The 19,925-nt window shown below is 46.6% G+C and overlaps 1 protein-coding gene across 1 annotated transcript in view; it reads right to left on the reverse strand.

Annotated features, from left to right (window-relative positions):
• The window catches only part of LOC120920799 (cytosolic phospholipase A2 zeta-like), a 94,096-nt gene that overhangs the window by 66,352 nt on the left and 7,819 nt on the right, over positions 1-19,925 (reverse strand). The window contains exons 2-3 of the mRNA XM_040333111.1: positions 10,473-10,545; positions 921-1,057 (exon numbers count right to left, since the gene is read on the reverse strand). Coding sequence (XP_040189045.1) covers positions 921-1,057; positions 10,473-10,545 — 210 coding nt within the window. The remainder of the gene's footprint in view (positions 1-920; positions 1,058-10,472; positions 10,546-19,925) is intronic.

Genomic DNA, 19,925 nt, shown 5'->3' on the forward strand with positions numbered 1-19,925 from the left:
CACGATAGGTTAAACCGATGAAAACGGTCTGAAGGACCGTTTTCATCAGTCCAAACCGATCGTGTGTAGGCCCCATAGGTTATTTAACCTTGGGTTAAAAAAATGGCAACTTGCTTTAAAAATTAACCTATGGATGGTAACCGATAGGTCAAAGCCGATCGTTAGTATGCAAAACCATCGGTTAAAAACCCGCGCATGCTCAGAATCAAGTCGACACATGCTTGGAAGCATTGAACTTCGTTTCTTCAGCACGTTGTTGCGTTTTACGTCACCACGTTCTGACATGATCGGTTATTTAACCGATGGTGTGTACGCACGACGGACCATCAGTCAGCTTCATGGGTTAACCTAGGACAACTGTCCTTCAGACTGTTTTCATCGGATGGACTGATCGTGTGTACAAGGCTTTACTCTATTAGCTTTTATACGATCCCTAAAAAAACCTTCTCTTTAGAAAAGCCTATCCTACCCACAACTAACAACTGTATAATCATTTTCTCCATCAGCTCATCCCCCACAGTTATCACCTTTTGTTCCACTTGACCCTCCCTCCTAGATTGTAAGCTCCAACAAGCAGGGCCCTCTGATCACTTTTGTATTGAATTGTATTATAACTGTACTGTCTGCCCCCATGTTGTAAAGCACTGCGCAAACTGTTAGCGCTATATAAATCCTGTATAATAATAATAAAGTAAGAAAGATGCATAAAGACAAAAACAAGCTATTGTCAAAAGCAAAAGTTTGGAGGAGGAGGAGAAGTTCCTGGCTATTGTATCTTGACAGCCAGTATGGGCCACCGTCGGAATACTTGAACAGCAGATGCATTTCATTAGATGCAGCTGCTGTTCAGCTGACAATTTTCTGCCCAGCTTCTTTGATTTTTTTTATATCAGGTAGGATTACATTTCAATAGCTCTCACCTTTATTGCTCCATGAATACGATAGTGGAAGGTTTCATGCCACTCAGGGTCACTGGAATTGTAAACAACCTTTGTCCGGGAAGTAACAGAAGATGCAGTGGGGAGATGGAGCTGAACATAGCAATCTGCAGCTGACACTGGAGACAGATAACAATGCAAATATTTAATAACAGATTTAAGACCCTGGCAATATATCTGTACCGGCTGCAATTTAGCTGCTCCATTGACACCACCAGAGTCCCATCTTCTTTTATGATGTCATTGGGAGATTGCTGTCTGTTCTGGATTCAGGCAACTGCCCCCCCGATGATGAACCAACAGGCTCCCCCCCCCCCCCGCCTGTCTGCTGAATGGAAGCTGATGCCTCCTGGGATACGTGTTCTGCATATATTTTAAATATACAGAGTAAGCACAACACATAACAAGAATACTTTTGCTGGAATGTGAGAGAGTACATATATTCTTTTCATGTTTTTGTAGTAGTCCAATGTTTTTTCTACTTGGATTGATTGCTTGACTGTTCGTTTTCTTTTAATGTTTTTTTTTTTTTTTGGAAAATGTATGTAACCCTATTTTCTATTATATGTGCCAATAAACATCCGCTTGAGAAAAAAAAATAATAATACTTTTGCTATAAAGTTGTATTCTTATAAGCACAATTATAATAGGTACAAATAGCATACAGCAAAGGTATTTGTTCCACTGTTAATTCCAATCTATAGACAAAAATAATACATGCATATACCAAGATGAGGTTAGCACCACTTAAAGCGGGAGTTCCGCGGGTATTCGTTTTTTTTTTTTTACATGCTTCTGGCGCTCTTACCTTGGTTAATCTGCTACTCATGTGTCCTAATATTAGAGCCACCAGCATCGTCATTCTGCCGCAAAATATCTTTTATAAAAATCTTAGATGGACGTTTCCATCTTGCTTGTGGGCACTCTGAAGCCCACAAGCAAATCCTCCCGGCATACGGTAAATGCTGATGTCCCAGCATTCACCGCTCTATCCCGCGCATGTGCAGTGTTGACCGCGAGCGGCACCGTCAACACTGCACAGTTGCCATCACAACGGCCAACGTCCTGAGAAGTTCACGGCCCGTTGTGACGACATACACTGCATCTTTTCTATCAGCCAGAGCACAGAACGTGCACTGAGCTGCTGATAGAAAAGGTAAGTGTGTCCCATTACTTAAAGCGGATCTCCACTCTAAAGTGGAGTCCCGCTGATCGGAACCCTCCCCCCCTCCGGTGTCACATTTGACACCTTTCAGGGGGGAGGGGGGTGCAGATACCTGTCTACAGACAGGTATCTGCACCCACTTCCGGCCCTACGATACGGGCAAAGGACGGGTTTTTTCCTTCCTTCCCGTCCGTCCCCTGTTGTATGCTGGGAACACTCGGCTCCCAGCACACAGCGGGAGCCAATCGGCGGGCGCAGCGCGACTCGCGCATGCGCCGTAGGGTAATCGGGCAGTGAAGCCGGAGCGCTTCACTTCCTGGTTCCCTCACCGAGGATGGAGGGGGGAGCAGCAGGGTGACGAGTGATCGGCTCGTCATCTGCTGCGATCGGCGCTGGACTCCAGGACAGGTAAGTGTCCTTATATTAAAAGTCAGCAGCTGCAGTATTTGTAGCTGCTGGCTTTTAATATATTTTTCCCGTGGCACATCCGCTTTAAAATGGCAAATTAGTATCCGCCCTCGTCACATGACCCACTTGCCGAGTCACGTGACCTGCGAGATAACGCAGGATTACAGTATAGATCGTCTCCCCTGGAGTCTCAACACATCACTCCCAGGAGACATTGCGAACAGCCGGGGAAATATAACAACACTCCCGCGGGGAATAAACCAGGAAGCCAGATTGAATGAAGGATTATAAAGGTAAACATTGCCTTACGAAAAAAATAAAATCGATGGATTGCACATATTTATGCTGCTGCTATTAGTCAGACAAACTTCATATTTAGGGTGATTCTCAGCTTTAAATGTATTTTATTGGGATTTTATGTGATAGACCAACACAAAGTGGCACATAATTGTGAAGAGGAAGGAAAAGGATGAATGGTTTTCCAATTATTTTACAAATAAAAATTATCTGAAAAGTGTGGTGTGCATTAGTATTCCGCCCCCCTGAGTCAATACTCTGTAGAACCCCCTTTCGCTGTAATTACAGCTGCAAATCTTTTTGGGGATGTCTCTACCAGCTTTGCAGATCTAGAGAGTGACATTTTAGCAAATTCTTCATTGCAAAATACCTTAAGCTCTGTCACATTGGATGAAGAGTGTCTGAACAGCAACTTTCAAATCTTGCCACAGATTCTTAATTGGATTAAGGTCTGGACTTTGACTGGGCCATTTTAACACATGAATATGCTTTGACCTAAACCATTCCAATGTAGCTCTGGCTGTATGTTTAAGGTCGTTGTCCTGCTGGAAGGTGAACCTCCGCCCCAGTCCCAAGTCTTTAGCAGACTTTAAAGCGGAGTTCCACCCGAAAGTGGAACTTCCGCTCATCTTCCACCCCCCCCCCCTCCGGTGCCACAGTGGGCACCTTTCGGGGGGGGGGGGGGGACAGGTCTTTGACAGGTTTCCTTTCCCACATCCGGGAGTCCCCGACGTGGAGCTGTGACGTCACCGCGGGGCTCCCTCCTCCTCTCCCAGCCACCGGGCCAATAGGAGAGAGGAGCGGGGGCCTCGCACAGTAGGGTTCCCGGCGTGAAGCCGAAAGGCTACACTGCCTGGGTTCCCGTACCCACAATGGCGGCGTAGCACCTGACAGCTGATGGAAACATTAGCTGCAAGTGCCGACATCGCTGGACTCCAGGACAGGTAAGTGTCCATTTATTAAAAGTCACCTGAAGTATGTGTAGCTGCTGGCTTTAAATTTTTTATTTTATTTTTTTGGCTCAACACTGCTTTAAAAAGTTTTCTTCTAAGATTGCCCTGCATTTGGCTCCATCCATCTTCCTATAAACTCTGACCAGCTTCCCTGTCCCTGATGAAGAAAAGCATCCCCACAAGATGATGCTGCCACCACCATGTATAAAACTGTGGGGATGGTGTGTTCAGAGTGATGGGCAGTGTTATTTTTCCGCCACACATAGCGTTTTGCTTTTAGGCCAAAAAGTTCACTTTTGGTCTCATCTGACCAGAGCACCTTCTTCCACATGTTTGCTGTGTCCCCCACATGGCTTCTTGCAAACTGCAAACGGGATTTCTTATGGCTTTCTTATAACAATGGCTTTCTTCTTGCCACTCTTCCATTAAGGCCAGATTTGTGGAGTGCACAACTAATAGTTGTCCTATGGACAGATTACCCCCACCTGAGGTGTGGATCTCTGCAGCTCCTCCAGAGTTACCATGGGCCTCTTGACTGCTTCTTTGATGAATGCTCTCCTTGCCCGACCTGTCAGTTTAGATGGGCAGGGACCATGTCTTGGTAGGTTTGTAGTGCAATACACTTTTAATTTTCAGGTGTTGGATTGAACAGTGCTTTGCGAGATGTTCAGAAAAAACGTAATTTACGTCGGGTCAAGACGTATTAACATAAAACACGCCCACAACTTAGCCATTTGAATTGCGCGCCCTTACGCCGACACAGTTACACTACGCCGCCCTAACTTACGGCGCAAATTCTTTCAGGATACGGAAAATACGCTGAAAGTTATCTGAGATACACTACGCCGGACGGAAAAATGCGCGCAGGTACGTGGATCTGGCCCTATATTTTTTTTTCCCAGAGGACACTGCTATAGGGGTACAGAAGACACTGCAATAGGGGGGACCCTATTAGAGACCCCATCACCCCTGGGGATAGGGACTCCCATCAACCCTAAGGGCAGGAACCCCCCCCCCTCTCCAGACCATGCTGGCTAGCAGGGCTGGTGTCAGCCACCCTTGGGTGCCAGGATGGGGGAGGGGGCAGTAAAATCTGAATCCCAAGCTACATATTCCCTTAGGGTAAACTGGCTTTGTATAAGTGAAGCACCTTAGACCCCATTCACATCTAGGCGTTTTTACGCCTGTAGCGCTACGCCTCTGCCGCCAGAGGGCTGGAAATACATGTCCCTCTATGGAGATGGTTCACATCTCCACGCCGAACGCCGGACGCCTGTCGCCTGCGGCGTGAAAAAAGGTCCCGGACCTTTTTTTCAGGCGTCTTCGAGCGTTCGGCTAGGAGATGGCAATCATCTCCATAGAGGGGGTCATCTTGGGGCACATCTAGGCGGACAATACCCGCGTTTTGTCGCCGCAAATCGCGGTACAAAACCCGCTATTTTTACCGCGATTTGCGGCGACAAAACGCCGCGATTTCGTCCGTCTAGATGTGAATGCAGCCTTAAAGTGAGGTAAACCTGTACTGTTATTATTATGGTGTTTTTTATTATCATCATTTATTAGCAGGTGAATGCGGCCCTCCATGCATTCATATACATTGAATCTGGCCCTTAAGTGGAGAAAGGTTACTGAGCCCCGTTCTAGAGGTTCGCATGGCTTCACAGTACACCTCCGCCAATGAGCAGAAAAATAGGACATTCTTTCCTATAAATGGAATCCTGTAATCAGCCAAGTCCCAGAAATTGGAATGTCACTTGAAGTATCCTGAGGGAGTAAAGATAATGTACTCCAGGTTCCTTCTAAGATACTAATAAATGGTATCCTGTGTATATACTGGGTGCCAGCTGCTTTATTGGTGGAGTATGGTTAAAAGTCAATACAATTATATGGTTAGCCTTTGAGATTGTATTGCATGTATTACTCTTCTGTAAATATGTTCAATTTCACTAAGTAAAGCTATTTAAAAAAAAAAACTTTGCCCTGTGTCATTGCTGGTTTCCTTGGCAATTACTGCAGTAAACAAATTTATATTACCCAAGCATGACAATGTCTATTCACTATGGCCCGGATTCACAAAGCACTTACGCCGACGTATCTCGAGATACGCCGCGCAAGTGTAAATGTGCGCCATCGTATCTGTGCGCCGCGCCCACCAAACTAGATACGCCTGAAAATAGGCTTCATCCGACTGACCTAACTTTCCTACGCCGGCGTATCGTGGGCGCATATTTACGCTGGCCGCAAGTGGCGCTCCCATTGATTTTCTATGCACATATGCAAATGAGGGAGATACGCCGATTCACAACCGTAGTTGTGCCCGGCGCATAATATACGTGGTTTGTGTAAGTCGTACGTCCAGCGTAAATTTATTCCCCATATATGAGGCGCAACTCATGCAAAAGGTATAGACCAGGGAAGACAAGCCGTCCTATCTTTTGTCGTTTACGTTGTACGTGAATATGACTAGGCGTAGGTTATGTTCACGTCGTAGGCAGTGATTTGACGTATCTTAGGCAGTGGTTTCAACGTGATTTTGAGCATGCGCACTGGGATGCGTCCATGGGATGGCGCATGCGCCGTACGTTATTCGTATTTTTATGACGCTCAATCCATCATTTACATGTGGTCACACCTCATTTGCATGGCACACGCCCACTTCCACTTACGACGAGTTACGACTAAGAAACCCAGCATAGATTTGGAGGCAAGTGCTTTGTGAATACTGTGCTTGCCTCTATGCGCTGCGTCGGCGTAGCGTATATTCGATACGCTACGCCGGCATAAATATGCGCCGATGTATGTGAATCCGGGCCTATGATTTTAAATCTGAACTCCACAGATGATATATTTTGCATCAGGGCTGCTGTTAGAAATCACGGGGTCCTGTAGAACCTACCTGACAGGGTCAAACCCTTTGAAAATATCAAATTATATATTTGCTAAAATGCTACAGAGACAATGCTATGCTATGCTTTGCAGCCATGGCAGAAATGATGCCCCCATCGTACAAGACCCATTCAGATGAATAGCACTCCTCTGTAAGTGCCCCTCAACCAAGTTTAAAGCACACAGTTGTGGTGTGGGGGTTAAAGCAGGAGGAACAAGTCTTACATTTTTTTTAAATTCATTTTTAGAATTACATTTTTTTACATTTTATTTTTAGAATACATTTTTAATTTTGGACATTTCTATAACTGCTCAGTAGTCGAAACCAGCTCCGGATGTCCCACATTTGAGACAGAGAAAGGGACTGAGGACAGAGATTCCCAATTCCCTTTCTCTGCAGCCTCACTTTTACTGAACAATGAATGAATGGAAAGTGCTCTGTGCTGAGCGGCTTGCTGTTCATTAAGGGCCCACAGGCACCATCCCCCCTGTCCATCACCACCTCCCCTATCCATGTGTCCAGCCCCTTTCAGGACACCAGCGTATGGATTCCAATGCAGAGGGGCTGTTTTTTTTTAAGTACCAATTAGAGCCAAAGGCTCCAATAGGCTTCAATATAGGGTGGGCTCGGGTCACAGAGAGTACGCTCCGAGCCCACCCAGGTGTGTTACAACAGTGAATCAATATTCGCTGTTGTAACACTGATCCTCCTCCCGGCCAATCAGGAAGCAGGTTTTGGCACCAGTCACCAGATTGGCTAAAAGGACAGGCGATCCTTTTGTACGCCTAGGAGGAGCTGGAAGCTGCCATGGAGAAAAAGACTTGGAGCCGAGCCGCTGCACCGCGCTGCATGCCACTCGTCACAATGGAGTTAGTGTTGGACCAACCAGCAAACAGCAGGGGGGGGTGGGGGTGGGTGCCACTCAGGGGGGATGGGTGGTTGTTTGCCCTCCCAAAAAAAAAAAAAAAAAAAAAAACACCAGCCGCCATTGCTGCTGACCATATACTCTGACCTCTTCATCCCCTGTACACTGCCCTACTTACTCTTATACACTGTCCTGCTGACCTCACAACCTCACCTGACTTTTTTTTACTGCACCCCCACATCAAAAAGGCTAGATCCAGCCCTGATAAGTGGCCCAGTTTTGCTTACTTAGATTTGGGCACATGCATTTGTGATATCCGCTTGGTCTCTGTGGAAACTAAAAATCAATGTAGTAGCCCGAGCTACTACAGTGATGGCCACAATCTCCTGGGTGCTGTGCTTAGTGGCTTTTCTTCTGCATAATAACTGCAGGGGACTGCTTGCTCTGTGTGGCTGCGAATCTGAGAATGACTTGCATTTTTCTCATTGAATGTGAAGTGTACTCTAGTTCAACAAGATGGAGAGGATATCTCAAAAGGGATATCAGGGAACTAAAGAGTCTCGGAAATGTTTTTACTGTAGTCCACTCAAAAACTAACAATTTCTGTGGGCGAGAGGTGCGTTGCGACGTGGGGTGTTTATGCCCATTTACGTGCATTCCTGTGTGATAAAATGCACATCTCTGAAATGCATATAAACTCTGCATTCTAGTGTAAACATGATACATAGAAAACGATTGTGAGGAAAAACACAGGTTACTGCATGTAGTGCGAATGTTCCCTTTCAGGTTGCAGTAGTTATGTGGAGGCCAGAAGGAGGAACCACTGGGAGCTGCAGGGGACCCAGGAAACAGACAATCTGGGAAGTGTCCCTTTCTGTGTGGACAGAGATCGATCATTTCTGAGGATTGGAGCAGCGTTTCATGGTGTGGCCAGCGGGAAACTTAAAGCGTTTGTTACCCCAACACTTCATATTCCTTACATGTGCCTGCTGTACCATGTACTTGTATGAGAAAGGTATCCTGTTCTCTTTGTATAGCTTCCTTTGTGTGAAATCCCTGGTGTTCCTGCCAGTCCCTCTGCTTTCCTCCTAAAAACTGACCACACCAACCAGGAGAGCACACCAACCAGGAGAGCACACCAACCAGGAGAGCACACCAACCAGGAGAGCACACCAACCAGGAGAGCACACCAACCAGGAGAGCACACCAACCAGGAGAGCACACCAACCAGGAGAGCACACCTTAGTCAGTTCTCTAGCTATGCTGGGAACTCAGTACACTATGCTTACCTCCATGATCAGACTTGTCCTGACATTGACCCCCCCCCCTGCACAGCCATTCACTGGGAAGCTCAGTGTGCTTTGCTTCTCCCCCCCCCCCCCCCCAAACTCTTATGCAGCTAAGAACAGAGGCAAAGTGATCACTTACAAAAAAGGGAAAAAAAGGTATTTATAATGTTTTTTATATCTATACAAAATTGTTTTGCATTTACCGTATATACTCGAGTATGAGCCGAGTTTTTAAGCAGATTTTTTTGTGCTGAAAATGCCCCCCTCGGCTTATACTCGAGTCAACTTTTTGCGCCTGATCTACCGGACTCAGTACCGGGGGACCTACGGCCGAGGAGCACCGATTTTTCAAAGCCGGGCAGCCCTTCCTTAGACAATATAGCGAGTAAATTATGCGCAAGGAATTATCAGAGTATTGTTATTAAAGGCAGCATAGTCAATATAAAAAGCTGAAATCAGTAAAAGTTCCGGCTGTAGGGGTGGTGATGGGGGATGTGCGGGTATGCTTGGATGGGGGTATGTACTCAGGGCTGCCGTCAGTAGGGAACAGAGACCATGTTCCAATCTAGGAGACAAACAAGGAGAGAGGCGCCTCTGGGTGCAATACTTTAAAACAGTTTAATTTTAAAAGCCACAAGTTAAAAAAACACTCACATTTTGGTGGTCAATCAAAAGCATGTAGAAGCAAATTCCTCAGAAGGATAGGTAGGTATCATCTGGTGCATCTGGTGGAGACAAGGGAAAGGACTCCACCAGATGATACCTACCTATCCTTCTGAGGAATTTGCTTCTACATGCTTTTGATTGACCACCAAAATGTGAGTGTTTTTTTAACTTGTGGCTTTTAAAATTAAACTGTTTTAAAGTATTGCACCCAGAGGCGCCTCTCTCCTTGTTTGAGCCCTTCCTTAGACTCCCATGTTAAACGGTCATTTCTTTGGTGACTTTGGGGACCTGGTACCGGCCGTTCCTAGGTCCCCTGGCCCCAGAACTTGGCACACGTGTAGCCACATTTCTCTTCTGCAAGTGTGCAAAGATTGTTGTCTGGGGGACCTACGGTCGGGGAGCATCGATTTTTCAAAGCCAGGCACCCCTTTTATAGACTCCCATGTTAAACATCAGTCTAGTCATGGGCACAGTGAGGCATGGGCACAGTGAGGCATGCACATGGACACGGTGAGGCAAAATGAGGCATGCAGATGGACACCCTAGGCCAGTGGTTTGTCGAACCTCGGCACCCCAGATGTTTTGAAACTATATTTCCCATGATGCTCATGCAGTCTGCAGTGTAGTAGAGCATCATGGGAAATGTAGTTCCAAAACATCTGGGGTGCCAAGGTTCGCCACCACTGCCCTAGGCTTATACTCGAGTCAAATACGTTTTCCCAGTTTTTGTGGTGAAATTAGGTGCCTCGGCTTATATTCGGGTCGGCTTATACTCGAGTATATACGGTAATTTCTACTTTAAACTAAATATATTTTTTTACAAGGTGATCGTTTACAATCACTTTATATACATACAGAATTTTTATACAAGTATGCTTTCATCTACTTTGTATACTACAGAGGCAAGGTTGCTTCCAAGTACAAACTTGCATAGAAATGAATGTCCAGTGTTATCATTCTAGGTAGTGTTAGTGCACATTGAAAGCAATGAAAAAATGACTTACACATGTCTGCGCCATGTATATTTTGGGCTCTTAGCACTCTTACAGTCAAATTGTAGTATGGATGAGTTTCCTTCTGAAAAGAAAATATAATTGTATTTTATAATTAGACTGTACTTTGCAACTTCACAAAGTTTTCAAAGAATTGGTTGTGGCAATGCAGGCGTTCTTAATTCAGACATCTTAGCAAATTAATCACAAAGCAAGCTAGTCAGTAGAAGTATTCCTTTAATGGCAGTTATAATCTTAGAAAAGGCTATGTATACCAACAACGCTTTTATTTTTAAAGCTGAATTTGTGATAGATATAAAAGACACAAAATTAATGCACGTTTGTAATCATTTACACATCCTTAAATGCAGGGGCAGCCCGTTCATTAAGGGCGCAGCCTTCCCTTTCCATCGCCGCCGCCACCCCCTAGTAATGCGTCCGGCCCGTTTCAGGATGCTGGGCGAATGAATCACAGCGGCAGGGTTTTTTTTTTTTTTTTTTTTTAAGCACCCGATTAGAGCCAGAGCATTGCGCTCTGAGCCCACACCCAGGTGTGTTATAATAGTGAATGAATATTGATGGTTTGCCGACCCCCCAAAAAAACATTACAACCAGCCGCCACTGCTTAAATGTGTTTTTAAATGCAAGCAGTGTAAGTACCACAATCTGACTTCCCTTTGGATTTTTGCAGTCTACTGTACAGTAGAGCTTAGATTGAGGAGAAAGAAGCAGCACAAGGAGACAATCAGTTGTGCTACAGTGCTAACAAGGAACATGCCGATAGGAGGAGAGCGGCCATCATCAGTCTGATGCTTCTCCATTTACATAGTGGGTACATAGTAGGCGAGGTTGAAAAAAAGACACCAAGTCCAACCTATGTGTATGATTTTTTTTGTCAGTATTACATTGTATATCCCTGTATGTTGTGGTCGTTCAGGTGCCTAATAGTTTTTTTTAATTATCAATGCTCCCCGCTGAACCACTGTCTGTGGAAGGGAATTCCACATCCTAACTGCTCTTACAATAAAGAACCTTCTGAGCAGTTTAAGGTTAAACTGCTTTTCTTCTAATTTTAGTGAATGGCCACGTCTTATTAGACATTTTTCTTTAAAATTCTTTCTCAGTTTAGGCCGATATATATTCTTCTACATATTTTTGGTAAAAAAAAAAAAAAAAAAAACACAATAAGCATATATTGATTGATTTGCGCAAAAGTTATAGCGTCTACAAAATAGGGGATAGATGTATGGCATTCTTCTTATTTTTTTTTTTATTGGGACTGTGACATTGCTGTGGACAGATCAGACACTTTTGGGACCATTGACATTTATACAGTGATCAGAGCTAAAAATAGCCACTGATTACTGTGTAAATGTCATTGGCAGGGAAGGGGTTAAAACTAGGGGCGATCAAGGGGTTAAATGTGTTCCCTCAGTGTGTTCTAACTGTAGGGGGGATGGGACTGCCTGGGGCAGGAGACCAATAGTTGTTCCTATATACTAGGAGCACACAATATGTTTCCTCTCCCCTGTCAGATCGTGGATTTGTTATATTTACACACACACACACACATCCCCGTTCTGGCTCTGTCAGGAGCGATCGGAAGTGCCCGGCAGACATTGCGGCTGCCGCCACGCGTATTGACTTCTCAGTGATGCGGCGCGCGTGCCCCCTATACCCCTTAAAGCGGCCACCGTACAGCTACGGCCATTCGTACAAGGGAGCCATTTTTCCATTATATATATATATATATATATATATATATATGGCTTTTTTTCAGGGGGAACTTGGAGGAACTCAGTTCCACCACCTCTGGCTCAGACCCTTTGCGCCTGCTCACCACAATCACTTGTAAACACAGAAGTCTGGTTTCTGTGTTTACAAGTGACAGCTCTGCACTCTGTATGTAACCCCCTAAATTCTGCACTGTATGGAATGCAATCCTGGTATTTAATGCCCCTTTAAGACCCTTCTACTGTTTGTGAAATATGAACGGGGTCGTGGTTGAGTTCCTGCACCTATTTTCTGAGAAAAAAAGCTCTGTGTATATATATATATATATATATATATATATATATATATATATATATATATATATATATATACACATATACATATACATACACACACACACACACACACACACACACTGGAAATGTATTAGCTGTGACAAATTCTTTCTGTGCAAATACCAAGCCATTTGATATGCATGACCGGGACAGGGTCATTTGTGACTTTGTAAGATACGGTGTGTGTGAATGAGGAAGTAATAACCAGTAATGTGTTGATTTTGGCAGAAGCCCCAAGTCTTTGAAAAGTTAGTCACATTTTTGCAAGTAGCGATTGTCAACAAAAGGTAAGATTATACGACACATTGAATAAATTGTATGTTCCGTCTTATAATTTTATATAATATAATTTTTTTTAAACGTTGAAGATAAATTCCAGGTATGGTAATTTTTACACATTGGCTCAGCTTGGACCAGTGTAAGTAGATAGACATACCTGAAGTGGGCATCACTACTACAATGATCTTCACTAGCTTCTGGGTCTCATGCTGAGCTGCTCCTCTGCTGCATTGTGAGCACAGGATGTTGCTCGCTTGACACAGGTTCCATTCGATGAACACTTTTCATTCTCACAAAAGGTTCTCTGCTTGTATGAGGTGAAAAATTGTTCTCTGAATTAGTGCCCGTGCCAAGAGGGCAACCTCCTGGGTTCACTAAGCAGCAGAAGGCTAGCCACTCAACATATTAGCCAGATCACTAGTAGTCATGCCTACTAGAGTGAATTCCAGCTTCCAGGGGGATCCCACAAGTATGGCCAGCAATATATATTGTATTAATGATGCTTATTAGGATAAAGATAGACATAGTTATAGGGAGTACTGCCGCTTTAAATGTTAATGAGCAGTTCCATTGGGATCCAATGGGAACACCCGGAAACTTCTGGATTTCCTGGGATTTGCATATAAGGGAATACAGAGGCTGGGACTTCCTCTTTGACCGTCCAGTTGATTTGTTTTATTTACACACACACATCCCCGTTCTGGCTCTGTCAGGAGCGATCGGAGGTGCCCGGCCAACATTGCGGCCGCCGGCCCGCGTATTGACTCCTCAGTGACGCGGCACGCGTGCCCCCTATACCCATTAAAGTGGCCGCTGCTTGCACTTTTATGTGGATGGGTCATCCTGGATGGCTGGGGGGGGGGGGGGGGGGTTTATATTCTGATATATATTATATTAATTTGCTTGAGTTCGAATAACTGAGCATTTGTATGATGTTATGTTGATATATGGTTTTGTAATAATAAAGTTAGAATTTTGTCAAAAATTTGATAAAAGCTTTAAAGCCAATAAAAGTGCCACGGCCATTATTTGACATATTTTCTTGTTCTTCATTATAGTTATGGTGGTTGGGTAAGTTAAGTGTGGGGTGTGTAGGGCCTGCAATCTCATAGAATACTGTTATTACCAAAATCACAGTTTATATATGGGCATATCTGTTCTGCAGTGGTTACTGGGCTATTTTCAAACTAATCCACAGATGCAGGGCAGCGCACCTGCGGGTTACCTGCACTGAGCCATAGACTTCTGTTATTACCTGCGAGTTTGGTGAGCTTTCTCAAAGTGCACCAAACCTGCAGAATAGAATAGAAGTCTATTGCAAAGTGCAAAAAAGCCAAAGGTACACAAAGGCGCATCAGTGTGAAAGCAGCCATGGGAGCCTGTCACACGGTCAGTCCGACCCAATTGGACCCTCCATTCACCTCTAAGGACTGGCAGATATAAACCGACTTGTGTCATACCTCCGATCCGATCAGGCTGTGTCCGCCATCCTCGGTGAGGGAACCAGGAAGTGAAGCGCTCCGGCTTCACTGCCCGGTTCCCTACGGCACATGCGCGAGTTGCGCTGCGCCTGCTGACTGGCTCCCGCTGTGCTCTGGGAGCCGAGTGTTCCCAGAACACAACGGGGGAGTACGGGAGGTGACGTCCTGCCCGCAGTCTACCCGCAGACTGTGTGGCCAGAAGTGGGTGCAAATACCTGTCTTTAGACAGGTATCTGCACCCCCCTCCCCCCTGAAATGTGTCAAATGTGACACCGAAGGGGGGAGGGTTCCGATCAGTGGGAGTTGCACATTAGGGTGGAGCTCGGCTTTAAGTATATTTTGTATGCTTGAGTCTATGATCTCTCAAAGACTCCATAGAAAAGGGAAAGATTCTTCCATCAAGGAAAATACTTCTCAAGTATAAGTCTTAAGCCCCGTACACACGGGACGAATGTTGGGTGGCATTAGCCAGTTCAATAGAAACCGGCCAACATTTGGCCCGTGTGCACTGCAGGGGCATGACTGGAAAAGGTCTGCAAACCGACTCCCAATCAGCGCCCTGTCAGAACACAATAGAACAGCAGGGGAGGTTTCTGTGCCAACATCAGAGTGTAAGTACAGCGGCTTTGACCTAAGTGGCCACTTTTTTTCCCTTCAGCCTGCTGGGTTGAAAAAAAACAAAAAACTAGCAGTGTGTACTAGGCTTAAAGCTGGGTATAAAATGACCATCTAAACCAGGGGTGCTCAAGCTCTTGAAGAGCGAGGGACACCGATTTGGAAACAGGTGACAATGAACTATGGGGTTTTACCGTCCCCCAAACCGCAAAAAAAAAAAAAATGAGTCCTTACTGTTCTGAGCCCCCTATAAGGCCGTTTTCACGTTGATGCACTGCAATTTACCCGTACCGTTTCCTACATCTTGAGGGTGTGGTGCTTTTTCTGAAAGCACACCAAAACTTTCAAAAAGCGCACCAAACCCGCAGGATATAATAGAAGTTTATAACTCAGTGCAGCTAACCACTGCACTTCACCTGTGGATCAGTGTGGAGGCAGCCCAATATCCCTTTTTTAAAGCTAGAGTCCCACATGTCTGATGCAAATTTTCCCTCAGTTTTCACTGCGAATCTCCAAAGTAGCTGTTCAGCTGCAATTTATATGTGGTTCAGATGCAAATTTTTAGAGCCGGCAGCCACCTGCATCTTTAACATTAGCTGGTTGTTAAGGAGCAGTTCGGGTGGCCCCGCCCCCCTATGTAGGAACGGTCAGACGGCGGGAGCCTTCAATGCGAGCAGAGCTTTTTTTTGTTTTTTCAGGTCAGCCAGCGGTGGCGGCAGGTGTCATGAATGAATGAAGATGAAACTACACCAGGGGGACATTGCTTTTGTATTTTAATAAAGGATTTTTTTGGTGAATGAGTAGGGGTACAATCTACTCATTCACATAGTGGGGAGCGAAGATCTGGGGGGCCCCCCTTGTTAAAGGAGTTTTCCAGATTTCAATAAGCCCCCTGCCCGCAGACCCCCAACAACCACCGGCCAAGGTTATAGGGAAGAGGCTCTTGTCCCATCAACATGGAGACAAGGTGCTTTGGGGTGGGAAGGTGTAACATAAAAGTAAGAGTAGAATAGTTTTGACTTAGCGAGATGTGCTGTGATCTGTAGAAGTTGTAAAATCATTAGATGTAGTGTAATTCTAGGTTATTAAAGATATAGTTTACGGTATCAGTCATACACATGTGTTCTTTCATTAGCATTGGAAAGGACAGGGCCAGCTTCTAGGCCAGAGTTAACACCTAGATGCCAATAAAAGTTCCCATCAGAGTGAACATAGATTGCCACCTTCTCTTCCTGAAGCCTCAAAGAAAACTGATAGTCATCTTGGTTACAAGGATCCACAGGGGGCATTCGCAAGGCCCCAGAAGGTCTGCAAACTTTGATAGTATCAACAGATCTAAGGAACCCATTTTATCTCTCATTAAAACTAAAATATTCGCAGCAGAAAGATGAAAATAATTCCTTCTGATGGTACACATGTTGGGTTATGTTGATGGCATGTGGCTTGTATGGTTTAGGAAGGGGGGGGGGCGCTCTTCCCCCCTCTTTTCTGGCTTGCCAGGCTGCATGCTCGGATAAGGATTTGGTATGGATCTTAGGGGGGACTCCATGACATTTTGTTTTAAAACTATTTTGGCGTGGGGTTCCCCTAAAACCCGTACTAGACCCGAGGGCCTGGTTGGATTGGGGGGGGGGGCATGCTGTTTTGTTTTTCTCATTGAATTTGTGTTCAAAACCGCTGAGATGTGCGCTTCCGATGCGTTCCCAAAGAAGGTAAAGAGTGTGAAATTTGCATCCGATACACACTGAAGTGCACCGCATATATGTAATTGACTCAATAGAAAAAAATAAAATTAGAGTCCAACAAGCTAGCCAAGCATATTACAATCTGATTGTACAATCTTATTTAAATCTACCAACAAGTATGAAGTACAAAGGCCTGCCTCATTGGACACAAATTATGTGGATAGTTTAGGTAGGCCCTCATATTACACAGTTTAATATATTATACAGTCAGATTAGGATGTGATCTCTGGAACCCTCATCTGATGATTCTTCAGTCTACGACTGCCTCCTAAAGCATGTCCCCAGTCTCCAAAAACTATAATATGACCATCTCTTGTAGAATGCTGCTGGGCTCTGACCATCCCTAATCTGACCATCCCCAATAGCATGCCGGTAGGTTCTGACCATCTTCTGTTGCATGCTGGTAGGTTCTGACCATCTTCTGTTGCATGCTGGTAGGCTCTGACCATCTCTAGTAGCATGATGGTAGGCTCTGACCATCTCTTGCGGCATGCCGGTAGGCTCTGACCATCTCTTGCGGCATGCCGGTAGGCTCTGACCATCTCTTGCGGCATGCCGGTAGGCTCTGACCATCTCTTGCGGCATGCCGGTAGGCTCTGACCATCTCTTGCGGCATGCCGGTAGGCTCTGACCATCTCTTGCGGCATGCCGGTAGGCTCTGACCATCTCTTGCGGCATGCCGGTAGGCTCTGACCATCTCTTGCGGCATGCCGGTAGGCTCTGACCATCTCTTGCGGCATGCCGGTAGGCTCTGACCATCTCTTGCGGCATGCCGGTAGGCTCTGACTATCTTTTGCAGCATGGCAGTAGGCTCTGACCATCTCTTGCGGCATGCCGGTAGGCTCTGATCATCTCTAGTAACATGCCGGTAGGCTCTGATCATCTCTAGTAACATGCCGGTAGGCTCTGACCACCTTTTGCGGCATGCCGGTAGGCTCTGAACATCACTTGCGGCATGCCGGCAGGCTCTGAACATCTCTTACGGCATGCCGGTAGGCTCTGAACATCTCTAGTAACATGCCGGTAGGCTCTGACTATCTTTTGCAGCATGGCAGTAGGCTCTGACCACCTTTTGCGGCATGCCGATAGGCTCTGAACATCCCTTGCGGCATGCCGGTAGGCTCTGAACATCTCTTGCGGCATGCCGGTAGGCTCTGAACATCTCTTGCGGCATGCCGGTAGGCTCTGAACATCTCTTGCGGCATGCCGGTAGGCTCTGAACATCTCTTGCGGCATGCCGGTAGGCTCTGAACATCTCTTGCGGCATGCCGGTAGGCTCTGAACATCTCTTGCGGCATGCCGGTAGGCTCTGACCATCTCTTGCGGCATGCCGGTAGGCTCTGAACATCTCTTGCGGCATGCCGGTGGGCTCTGAACATCTCCTGCGGCATGCCGGTAGGCTCTGACCCAGTGGTGACCGCTCATGCAGGGCGCACTGGTGCCACCCCCCATCCAATGCGTCCGGCCTCTTAATCCAATCACCACCTTCATGTCTGGCTCCAAATTTTAGATGTAGTGTAATTCTGGGTTATAAAAGATATAGTATTCGGTATCAGTCATAAACAAATGTTCTTTCATTAGCATTGGAAAGGACAGGGCCAGGTTCTAGGCCAGAGTTGACACCTAGATGCCAATAAAAGTTCCCATCAGACTAAACATAGATTGTCACCTTCCTGAAGCCTCAGGAAGTGCTGGTGATCACCCCTCTTGTGTCCCGCCACGCATTTTTTTTTTTTAACAGTCAAAGTTTTTTATTTTGGTAACAGACAATAACACACACTTGAAAATGACAGTACAAAGATCACAAGGCTTACTCAGAATGCATAAGTTCATACATAGATGTCATAAACAAAGGACTACATTGGTGGGGAATCAGTTCAGCAGCATCTACAATGGGACAGACAACACAGACAAAAACCCGTCACCCGGGGGGAATCGCCAGCCGGCGTCCCCCGGCCGCCGCCCCCGCCCCGTCACCCCCCCGCCCCCCCCCGGAGGGGGGGGGGACGAGGGGGGGAAGGGGAGGGGGAGGCACCGCACGCCGAGGCGGGCGGGGAGGGGGGGCAGGGGACGGGGAACCCCGGCCACCCACAGCCCCTCAGCATTCAGGACACAGCAGGGGGGGAGTCAACCAAGTCGCCAGGGGACTCAATCCAATTCGACCAGATCTTTTCAAATTTAGCTGGGCAGTTTCTGCTCTCGTACGTCAGCCTATATAGTGGGAGCACTCTGTTGATCGTGGCCAGCCAGGAGGACACAGTGGGAAGATCAGAGCCCCGCCATCGAAGTAGGATCTCCCTTCTAGCATAAAACAGAGCAAAGGTGATGCTCAGTTTGGTATACCTGTCTCCCTCAATCTCACCCAAGTAGCTTAGGAGGAACAGTTTTGGGTCCATGACTAGTTCTATCCCACAACGATCCGAGAGGACCCCTGCCACTTCTCTCCAGTACTGATCCAGCTTAGGGCAGGACCAGACCATATGGATGAAGGAGCCCGTGTCTCCCAGGCACCTGGTGCACTCCGGGGACCTTGAGGGGTAAATCCTAGCCAACTTCTGCGGGGTGTAGTATGCCCTGTGGAGAAATTTAAGTTGAATGAACCTGTCTCTAGAGGCAATCATAGACGGGAGAAAGGAGGAGACACATTCCTCCCAGATCTCTTCGTCCAGATCCGGGATGTCGGCAGTCCATTTGGTCAGTGTCCCCGTCGTGTTCGTGTCGTATGCCACCGTAAATCTCAAATAGAGGGATGAGAGGGGCTTCCCCATGACCCCCGAGATCAGAAGACGCTCTATCGAATCTGACTCGAGCGTCACCGAGTCCGGAAATTGGGCCGTCAATGCATGCCGCAGCTGAGTGTATCTAAAGCCAAATGAGGAAGGGACTTTATAGGTCCGACACAAGTCCTGAAAGGGCATCACCACACCATCCGGCATCACATGCCGGAGGGTGAGGATCCCCCGTCGGGCCCAGACCACCGGGTCCGGGACCGTGTTCAGGTGGGGAAGGAGTGGGTTGCCCCAAAGCGGGGTATGTGGGGAGGCAGTATTTGGTTTCAGCATTCGAGCCCTGGACGACGCCCACACCCTAACCACCGTCGCCATGGGCCTCGTGACAGAGGGATGAGCCCTGCACCCCCGAAACACCAGGTTGGACAGGGCAGCATAGGATCCCAAAACCGCCGCCTCTAGGTTGACCGCCGGATTTTGTCGCGGCTGGGAAAACCACCACCTGACCGTCACTAGCACCGCCGCCCAGTAGTAGGCCAAGAAATTT

The sequence above is a fragment of the Rana temporaria genome, chromosome 13 (genome assembly GCF_905171775.1).
Source record: "Rana temporaria chromosome 13, aRanTem1.1, whole genome shotgun sequence".
NCBI lineage: Eukaryota > Metazoa > Chordata > Amphibia > Anura > Ranidae > Rana > Rana temporaria.